The following is an 11,434-nucleotide window of genomic DNA, read 5'->3' on the forward strand; positions in this document are numbered from 1 at the left end:
GAAATGGAAAGAAATAATAAGAGGAGGGAATCAGGCTGATGTCTGATGAATAATACTTATTTCAGAGTGGGGGAACATCATGACCAGAAGCAAGTGTTCCCAGGGGAATTTAATAAGAAACAGTAACAACCAAAACCATGGAGAGGGTTCATGTGGACCAAAAGGCAAAAGACCACTGGACCAGATAGTCTTCGTTAATTATATTCTATTTTCCACAGAGAAAATTATGCATTTGAATTATAAGTGGGAAGCCAGTGATAAACCAATGCACACTAATAGAAAGGAGTCACCTCTTCTCTTTTCTCTCTGAATTTTGCCCTGAAAGAGAATGCAGAATCATGGTTTATTTACAAAGAGCAGGACTTAAAAAACTAAAGGCTGAGTGATCTCCTGCGGATCCTTTAGGTTTGTGGCCTGTATGTATTGCAGTTGAACTCACATGTATTAGATACTTGCCACTTTCCAAGTAATATGTGAGGTTCTGAGGAGACATTGATTTTAGGGCATGCTCTCTGCACCTTAGAACGTAAGAGTCCTGTGAGGAAACACACATTCCTATAACGTACTGCCTGCTTTACTGGCAGTATAAGCTAGAGTATGTGTTACTTCCAAGATGGAGAGATTAATAGTGTCTTTTTGAACACTTTTAAGCAAAAAAAAAAAAAAAAAAAAAAAAAAAGCATTGTTCCTATGCATATAACAGGAAGTGAATGTTTATATGACAGAAGAAAAATATCTGATAAGATAATATTCTATGTACAGTTGTCAGTAACTACATACTTGTTGTCTAGTAGTTTATTATACCAGAATGTACTTATACTGATCAGTGCCCCTTCCCCTTCCCTTTCGTATTCCCCCAAATTGAAATATTTTGTTGCTGTCATGCACACACACACACACACACACACACACTAGAGGCCCAGTGCATGATATTAGTGCACTAGTAAGATCCCTAGTGGCTGCCGGCTGTTGGCCAGGGCCTCCTTCCCTTCCCTAGGCCAACCTGCCCCCTGGTTGAACTCTCAGAAGAACTCCAGTCCAGGGTACAATTTGTATACTATGCTTTTATTATATAGGATAAATACATGTTATATATATATATATATATATATATATATATATATATATATATATGTATGTATGTATATATATATACATATATATACTTGTGTATATATATATATATATATATATATATATATATATATACTTGTGAAGCCATGTCTTTATTTTTTTTAATCTTTTTTTAAATTTTTTTTTAATCTTTTTTTTTTAGGCATCAAGGTTTATATTTTAAGTGATCAAATCTATAAAATGAAAAACAGGTTTACTAAGACATGTCCCAAAGACAATGCAGGACATGAGGTACAGAACCACAGCGCGAGGCCCCCTCCGCAGCCCGAGCTCCACAGCGAGACCAGGGCGCGTGGGCGGGACTGTGTGTACGCTCCAGTCCAAGCCCCCACTCTGGTTTTTGTTTCCTCTTAATGGTGTTTGAAAAGCTAACCCCAGGCGTTGGGCCGTCCGCCCTGTGTGGATGGCTGGTCCAGCCAGCCAGGTCAGGCTGGGCCGTCCCTCGCTCTCGGCCACTCTGCGTCCGGCGTGCAGCTCACAACTGTGCTATGCTTCTCAGCACGTACTTGACCGTGTGGGCAAAGGCTGCAGACCCAAGGATAGCAAACAAGTTAAGGAGTCCGTGGTGCCGGTTGGCCTGCTGCAAGCCCGCAAGGTGGGGCCCTGGCGTGTGCCCGGTGAGGAGCTGCAGCCCGTGCTGGCCCTGGTGCGTGTCCCCGTCGGGAGCCACGTCTGGTAGGGACAGCACCAGGGGGTGGGGGTCGGGGGGTGTCTGCTGCTGAGCTCGTCCTGTGCTTTTTGCTTTTGTTTAATCTCCTCCACGACTTCAGGAAACAACTCACAGAAGACTTTGCCCTTTAAATTAAACAGTAAACTCTGCGCTGCCAGTTGTCTTTTCGTGAAGTCCGACGTCTCTATGCTGCCCAGGGTGGGGCCCTTCTCCACCATGAAGCTCGGGAGCCCCGTCAGGATGGTAGAGACGGACCAGGCCCGGTCCCAGGTGTCTGGGTGGAAGTCCGTGATGGAAAGACAAAGCCTCGTATTGCACTTAAATCTTCCATTGGGGTGGGGGGTTATCATATAAATACTAGGAGGTTTAATAAAAGGGGAATTCTCTGGGGAAAAAATTAGTTTTCCATGGTAATAGCCACCTTCGTAAGGAGTCCTCTTAGGGCCTCGGACCACATAATGCCACTCCAGAATATTGGAAGGGAGGGGCTCGGCACAGATGCAAGGCACCGGGTCTTTCTGAATCCGAAGTAGTCCTGTCTCAGTCGCTGGGTGGCTGTGGTTGGCGCTCTCCTATTGCTGCTCAGGCTCGCTGAGGTGGAGGCCGGAGCAGGAGAGGAGAGTGGGGCCCGCGCCAGAGAGCCACACCGCCCGGGACCAAGCCCACCACCCCGCCCCAGCCGCTGCCTCACCTTCCAAGATCTATTTTTTTAAAAATCTTTATTGTTCATATTATCACAGATGTTCCACTCTTCCCCCGCCCCCCTCCTCCGTTGCTCCCCTCCACCAGGTTCCATGTCTTCATTTAATTTAACTTGACTTTGATAGAATAAATATAGGTGTTTGGGAATTAAAGTATATTTTAATTGTTGTAATTGAAATGAAGATGATCTGATCAATTTCTATTCCTTTTAGACAGGGTTGTATTTATTTTAAAATATATATTTTATTGATTTTAGAGAGAGGAAGGGAGAGGGTGAGACACTTCAATGATGAGAGCGTCACTGATCCACTGTCTCCTGCACTCCCCTGACTGGGGAGGGAGCCAAAACCCGGGAATGTACCTTGACCAGGAATCGAATTGTGATGTCCTATCAACCACTGAGTCATGTCGGATGGGCAAGGGCTGTGTTTTAAGTGAAGAGAAACCTAGATCCCCCACTTTTAATAATCCTGGTGCAGACATTCAAGGACATCGATAATACTCTGCCACATTTTAATTACAAATGGGGCATAAGATTCTCTTTGCTATGTGGAAAATTCTTGAAATATCCACTGTTGATTTCTCTCCCCTGTTGCCTTGGGAATATCATGTTGTTTGTCAGTTTAATGCTGGTAGGAATCTTACTTTGACTTTTGGTTGTAGGAAATTATTTCTCCGCTTATGCCTTTGTCTTTATTGAGACCTCCCTCTGTGTAAACCTTGGGATTGCACATTGTTACCACAATGAAGCTGAATGGGATTAGACATATTAGATTAATCTGAATATATTTAGAAAGTAAATCTGAGCATAATTAGAAAGAAGATCTGTTAATCTGCTGCATTAAACATGGTTTATGTTCAAAATGAAATGTTAAGAGGGAGGAATTCTGTATTCATGATACAAATGCAACATAGTTTTAACAGAATATATTTGTGTGAGCCAAAGCTCTTCACTACTTTTTATTCCCATAGGAGGGAATTACCTCATGTTCATATCAGAAAGAAATCTCTGTCCAGCTTCTTAAGGATTACTAGCACAGCAGTACTCTCTTACATGTCATGACCTAGTTTCCTGGAAAAGCTTTGCCTTCCTACACTACCTATAACTTCCCTAGGACCTGGCATTTCATAGGTTAGCACATAATTTGACATTGTCAGAATTTTTGCAAAGCTTCAGAAATGATTCCCCAAATCAACCAATTATTGTAGCTTGTTGCATTAGACATAAAGGTCGATAGTGGATAGTTTTGTAAACACATGCTTTTGTTTCTTTGGCAGCATGCTTGGAAACTGCATTGCCTGTGGTCATCTCATAATTTCTCAACTGAATTCATTTGATAAGCCTGGATTTTATGTGTTTTGGTGAAAAGAGTACAACATTGCTTGTATGGGTCTATGATGATAAAATAATAGCTAAAAGGACTTGAGTGATTTAAGCATGGGTTCAGCTTGGACAGTAACTTTTTTGTTAATTCCTTGCTTGAGGGAAAGGAAAAAAGAAATGCTTTTGATATTCTTCCTCTATTTTAGTGTGTCAGTCTTTATAACATGGCAATGTACAACTGAGAAAGTAACCTGGACTTGAAGACCAATTATTGGCCTTGCCATTTATTTGTTAACTGTGGAATCTAAAGCAACTTCTCTACCCAGATAAATTTCTCTGGCTGCAATAATCAAAGATACAAGTCATAATTAGGTATCCTCTTCATTAGTTAGATTTGAATATAATATAAAATTATATGAGATGCATTATCTAAACCAAAACCTCATATATATATGAACAGAAGTCAGTTATTTTAGAGTTCCTTTCTACTTTAAGATTTAAACTTGGGGTTTAAAGACAATATATTGTTAACGTGATCTTATATTAACTTAGATCTCTTTGTTCCAACCCAATACAATGAATTTTACTTTTACCAAGATGTGAAATATAATGCTAAATAAATTATTGTTTTAGTCATATTGCCCCAAACTTCATTTCAATATTTTCCAAAATACCAAATTATTGCAATGTGAAATGTATTACCCTTGCATTTCATTTTTTTGCTAAATACACATATTGAGTACATGTAAGATATATATATATATATATATATATATATATATATATATATATAAATTTAATACAATAGATTATTTAAATAAACTGGAATAAATTTATTTATTCCAGTTTATTTAAATAATCTATTAAATTTAACAACAGTATTTCTTATGTATTATATCTATATTCATTGTGAAATTTGAAGAATGAGCTTCCAAAATGATTCATTACCTTGACCTGAAAGTTTTGTTAATATAAGGTTTAATCAGAAACAACTCTTTTTTAATGGTATTAACAAGCATTGCATTAGTTTTTGTCTATAGTAACATGTAGAGCACTTCTAAAATTTAATCAGTACCAGATATTATATGGAAATGATTGATAGATAACAATAGTTTTCCCTTAATTATAAAACTTTGCTCAGATTCAAATCTGAAAATGAATTTGGCTCATCCGTTTTGTTCTATTTACAGGGATTTGCAATGTCATGTTACTGAATACTATGCACAAGAGCTACAAATAAGGTACAGTGCACACTATTTTATATTGAATTTCACATTTAAAGCACCATGTCAACACATTAGTTGTATCTCATAGAGAAAATCTTAAATAACCTGTAAGTTTGGGAATCCAAGTTACAACCATTATCTACTTAGGGGCAATTATTTTCTGATTATTGTTTTGTTCCATCTAAACCCATTTGTATGGTTATGTCTACTGTGCTGCTTTTCTCAAGTACCAGTTATTAGTTAGGCAGGGGGTTGGGAATTGACTTAGTTCTCTAGATAACTGCAATGAAGCAATCGATCTACAGAAAGGACATCATGTCAAAACGTGTACTATTCCAGTAGCCACAAGGACAAAACCATGGGAAACTTGAATTTCTCAATTTTAGGAAAAACATAAAATCTGAGTGTGGAGTAGTGTTAAAACACTGCAAGAGTTCATTATTTTTTAGTATACAACTCTTTATTCTTCATATATAATGATTTAGGTGAATCATTCAAAAGTGAATAATGTTAAATAGAGTTTATGCACTAAGACTATACATCAATGGTAGAATATATATTGTTTATTTCTTGATATATTCTGGGAAATTTTGTATTTGACATCAAAAGCATTTTGATATGCAAATACATTTACTTGCGACTCTGTTTCTCTCTGAAGAGACTCTTGTTTTGGAGTACTTCTGCCTGAGTGCTTGTTAAAAGGAAGGAAGGGAGGAGGCCAGGGGAGGAAGGACAGCGATGTTGAAATATGAAAAGTAAATGTCAATCCTGTAGGCCCTGACTTTTAGGAAAGTTGACTGACAGGGCATGCATTTTTTTAAAGGTCTTATTGGAGTGACTTGGGGTTCAAATCGCAAATGAAAATCTAGTTTAAGGAGATGAACTACTTTGTTTGCTAGGAAAGCCAATTATGTCTTAGTGTACAAAATAAATCAAGCAACAACATTAAGGTTCATTATTTTAGTCATGTTTTCATTCTTAGTTTCTCACTAGAATTTTCATAAGAATCAACAGCTGTGTAGAAGAATTTGTAATCTGTTCAAGGCTCATACTTTTTAGCTATTTCTCCTTGTTTTAGAAAGAGGCAAAACTACACATGCATGGTTTATGAGTGTAGCTCTAAATACATATTTCTAATTGAGTATAGTAAATAAACTTGAAGGTTAAATGACAAATAACTCATTTGCATTTACATTCAATTATTTTTGCTTTAAAAAAGCAAATCTTTGGTAACTGTAGATACTTTTAAATTAAATTTTGCTCATAATATAAATTTTAAAATAACTAATGTGTGACTTAAAAATTCTTAGACATATTCAGTATATCTTTTTCTAGTGAACATACTTCAAAATAATAACTAATTATTACTTCAATCCATGACATAGTTAATGACAGAAAGAAAGAAAAAATGTCTTGGAATAAAACAATCCAAGGTTAACCAGAAAAAGGCTGTACAGAAGAAATTTCTTATCTTTTCTTTAGAAATTCTTTCAGATGGCATCATATAGTTACGTTTTTAGGGAAGTTTACTAGTCTCTGATAAATGAAGTGCACCAAGTAATGCAAAGAGGCAAAACCCTCTTTTTTAAGATGTTGTTCAGAGAACAGTACTTGTAAAAGTTCAGTCATAGTAGAATCAACACCAATATAGACAGAACTCCTTCCCTGTCTTTGAGTTTCTCTCTGAGTGTACAGTGAAGGCTCATGCAGACAATCAGTTTAAGAATTGCTCTGGCTTCAAAAGTATTTCTCTGTGTTTGGACCAATCTTTCTTCTGCCACATTCCACTGGCAGTGGGGTAGGAATAACCTGTAGAAGTCTAATTACATAGGCAGTAGATCTAGGAATTTTGTAGATGGGGCTTTTATTATTGACTTTTAGGAGATGAAGGAAAAATAAAAAATATCCACCACTCAAATGATCAGTGAGTGACTGCTCTGTGCTTACCAAGATAAACATGAAGATACACTGTGTGCATTATTTCTATTGTTATTTCTAAGAAGCCGTCTTTGTATGTCTATTTTTATGTGTGTCCCATATTTTAAAAGATAAAGCAGTGCATAGCATGTTTTCTTATCTGAATTCTTATACCTGATTCTTCTGTCAGCATGATGAATATGTATAGATAGGCACACAGCAAGAGAAAGTCTGAAAGTGATGGAGATAAGAAAGTACTTAGTATTCGAAGAAGCAGATAAATGTAAAGGGAGTTTGTTGGTTACATTTGGTATTCAGTTATTTTAATCAGTGATGGAACTTATAGCAGGCTTACAGAGGTTTTTAGAGTATTTGACATCCCCTATTTCTCACATGCAAGCCCAAAAGACATTCACCAAGCAGAATATAACTGCTTTGGCTAATGCCATCTATTCATTTTTTTAATACTTCATTATAAACAGGCTCCCTTCATTCAGGTGTCATGTTTTATTTTCTCATGGACCTTTGTTTCTAGTTGGTCATTGGGACAACTAGATTTTAACACTGAAATAACCACCATCTTCATCTCATGCTAGTTATAGCTTGCAATACAATCAAATACTAGACATTTGAACTCCAGAATGTTTTGACTTTAAAGATTAACCTTCAGGTCAGTCTGAATTACCTTTTGATTCTGTCTCAGTTTTCCTCATCCCTTAGTCTGGCTAGCTCACATTACCTTTGACTTCTATATTTTCCTATACCTACACTTAAGGCCTCATTAAAGTGCCTCCTAGTGACAGCAATATGTGAGATGTTTGAGTCCAAGTTAATTGTCTTGCAAAACTGAAGAATGGATTTGCAACAAAATATGGTAGTGGTAGCAAAATTTATTGAGATAAGTCATTCCCAGAAAAGGTGCAGCTGGAGTTCTAAAAGCAGGCCAGGCCAGTGTCCTGATCTTCCTTTCCATGTTGCATCTTGGTGTAGTTCAGTCTAGGTGCATTAAAGTCCGTTAGTCCATCTGTAGAGTCCCATATGGCCATAAACCATGTAGACACAGGGGAATAAATATCCAGAGATATGAGAGCCCAGTATGCTGGAGAGGGGGCACAGAAAGAGTGGGGGGGGGGGGGGGGAGAGAGAGAGAGAGAGAGAGAGAGAGAGAGAGAGAGAGAGAGAGAGAGAGAGAGAAAGAGAGAGAGAGAGAATATGAATGAATGTTCTTTTAAATCTAGGGAGTAGGTACATGACTTGCTAGTTCCTGATTCTGCCTTAGTAACATTCTTGGAATTGGTTATATACCTCACTGCCTTGTGATTGGTTATCTGCAAGCTGCCTGTCTTAGTAACATTCATACATTTTAAAGCTCATGGCTCTCATATGCCTTTCTTTCCTTGCCTAGCTGGGTTGTCTTAGTAACTCTGCCTAATGGGGTTCCCCTGTTCTACTTCCTTCTCCCATAGTCCTCCCCCCCCCCTCCGTCTACCTAGCTTCCTTCTCTCTGCTCACTAGTAATTCTTCCCTACACACTACAGCCCTTGTAACCCAAAGTAATTATTATCCTTACCATGTATACTCTATAAATAAATAAATACACATTGTAAAGCTAATAGCACTGAGTGATGTATTTCTTTATTCATACATTTATTGTATTATTGTTGTCTACCAAACTAGATGAGAAGTTTCTGGCAGGATTGATAATGTGTTTATGAGACGAGGTAAATGAAACAGAAATGCTTCGAAATCCCAATAATTAAAATGGCCATGCTTTACCAAACTATTAGTTAAGAAATTAATTTTAAAAATAAGTTAAAAGATTGTCTTCTTATGAGAAGCATACAGAGAGGTTCTTATAAATGTTGCTTTTGCAGTAATTAGTCATGCAATGCCACCGTGAGAGGAGAAATGTTTTACAAATCACAGCAAAATAACATATCTAGAATTTTAAAACTGATTTCCTTCTCCACATAGTTAAATTCTAAGCATCTGTCATGAACCAGATTTGATTTGCTTCTTTAAAATGTATCCACATTCAGAATTATACATATTTTGACAGTTAAAAATGTTATGAATTTTTTCACACAAATAGTTTATACAATAGATTGGCTCTGTTGAAGAGCTTAGCAAAATGTCCGATATAGTAAATGCTTAATAAATAGTATATTCAATTAATAGCAATCACAGAAATGTTAATTGCTAACTTGATTGTTAATTATCTTTCTTGGTGTTCAAATGGATTATATAGAAAGGATGTTTTATTCTTTTATTGGGTGTTTGATTATCTCAAATTTATGTCTTTTATGAGCATAACACACTTGCTGGAATAGAATTTTAAGCTGAAATGTTTTTCCCTTATGAGTTCTGTAGTTGTTTATATTCTGGTGTTTAATGATCTAGATAGTTTATGAGCCAGTCTTATTCATATATGTCTGGCTGTTTTTCCTCTCAAGATTCTATCTTTCTTTGTCATTAACATTTGCAAATTCCAGGAGAATGTGTCTTGTGTAACACTTAAGTTGTCTGGAAACTCTCATTTTTTAAAATGTGATCTTTAAATGTGATCTTTTAATTAATTTTCCATGATCTTTCTGTCCACCCTTTTCCTTTACTTTCTTTAAATCATGGGCTGAATCTTCCATATAAATCTTCCATCTCATTATTTTTCTTTTTTTAAAATTTCTTTTCCTTTTCTTCGAATTCTTGGGAAATTTTACTGCATTATCTTCTATTTAGTAGATGCTTATGTTCCTTCTTCCTACTGCTGTATATTGCTTTTGTCATGATTTTTAATTTGACAATCTTATTTTCCCTTATCACACTCATCTTTATTAGTTCACATTATTTTTATTACTAGATTGCATGACTTTACTAACAAAATTAAACTTGAATCTTCCAAGAAAATAAAACTTATTTCCTTTACACTATAAGTAATCTGATGTACATTTTAAGCCTCCATGTTTTTCTTAGCTAAAGGAAATAAATAAATAAAATTTAAAAAGCAATCAAAATTTAATTAACCTAAGTGTTCAGTCTCTCTTAGATAAAAATTGCTATGTTTTGGTTATGCTAATTCATCCTTTTAGTTTTCTCCCTGAAGAAGTGTCTGGGTGTGCTGAGCTCTATGTTTGTGTGGTTGGATGTGGAATGATATCTTATATGGAGTATAGGGTAACTGAGAAGACCTCATGATGATACATATATTTTTAAATGTGGTTCTAGGCATTTTGCTTTTCTAGTCTTTGATATGGCACTTTTTGTGTCCATGGGTCTTTTCATTTAAAGTCTGAGACACTGTATGGCTTGTGGTCTTCATTGGGGCTCAGTAGTGACCTAACATCTTGCTCTGTATGAGGTCTTATTCTGAGATTTGTTGGTTGTGATGAGTGAGGCACCCTCTGTAGCCTTCTGTGAGGCAGTTTTTACTTTGGGTCTATCTACTCCTTTGCTCAGGTAAGATGGTGTTTCTGACACTGAAAAAGAAAATCTAAAATTCAGATCTTTCCTTTCTCTCACAACAATGAACTTCTAAGTTTTCTTTGATGGGGCTTACAGATTCCTACAGCGCATGTAAAGGCAAGAGAACCTACTCTGCAGTTGGTGTTACCTTCCCTTACATAACACACCTTCTCTCCAATTTTGTCTATATTTGCCACTCTCCTGTTATCTGGTTTTTCTTCTATCAAATATCCTAAATAGAAAAGGGAAAAGCCAACCTTTTATTTCCCATTTTCTCTCTATTAGCCAGATGGGAGATCAATAAATCTGAATTCTTTAGGTTCCGTAGCTTTTATTCTAAATTGAGTGGGAAGAAAATTCTCCTCCAATACAGAAACCTAATTCAAAGGCAGCCAAAATCACTTATCATATTGATTTGTATGTTAGAAGCTAGATTTCTCTGTGTTCCTTCTCTCAGCATTCTCTCTAAAATATACCCTACATTTTCTGAGTTATATTGATATCTTAAGTTGACTAGAAGTGATAGTTTAGTATTCAGAAGACATGAGGGAAGCCCACAGTAATTTTCAATTAAGTCTTGAATTTTAATAAAAGTGTTAATACATTATTTTTTAATTACCTGCTTTATGTCCGGGAGTGAATCCACATCAAAAGGACTACTCATTTCTAATCTGAGATGTTATACATTCTGATAGCAATTTTTTCTAATCTATTTCTTTTCTTTATTTGACTTGTTTATCCTTTTGATTTTGAAAATATATTTTAATATTATCTATTTATAATTAATAATAGTGAAGTTATGCTTTATCTAAAGTTGGATTTCTTGCAGCTGTAATCTTTCAAAGAGAGAAAATTTTAGGTCCAGATGTGTTGCAATAAAATGTCTCTGGAACTAAGCTAAATAAAATACATCATTTAAATAAAATATTTCTGGAATAGTTGCCAGCACCAAAGGCAAAAATACAATTAGTTTTGATGCTCACCTGTGACAGCACAAACACC

The 11,434-nt window shown here is 36.1% G+C and overlaps 1 protein-coding gene across 1 annotated transcript; it reads right to left on the minus strand.

Annotated features, from left to right (window-relative positions):
• Positions 1 to 1,477: 1,477 nt before the first annotated feature.
• LOC118719011 (ubiquitin-conjugating enzyme E2 J2-like) lies at positions 1,478 to 11,096 on the minus strand. Its single transcript, XM_045582214.1, is given in 3 exon segments — positions 1,478 to 1,828; positions 1,831 to 2,376; positions 11,052 to 11,096. Coding segments are annotated over 3 exon segments (810 nt in total). The 3' UTR covers positions 1,478 to 1,609.
• Between the last annotated feature and the right edge of the window lie 338 nt (positions 11,097 to 11,434).

The sequence above is a fragment of the Pipistrellus kuhlii genome, unplaced genomic scaffold (genome assembly GCF_014108245.1).
Source record: "Pipistrellus kuhlii isolate mPipKuh1 unplaced genomic scaffold, mPipKuh1.p scaffold_m20_p_15, whole genome shotgun sequence".
NCBI lineage: Eukaryota > Metazoa > Chordata > Mammalia > Chiroptera > Vespertilionidae > Pipistrellus > Pipistrellus kuhlii.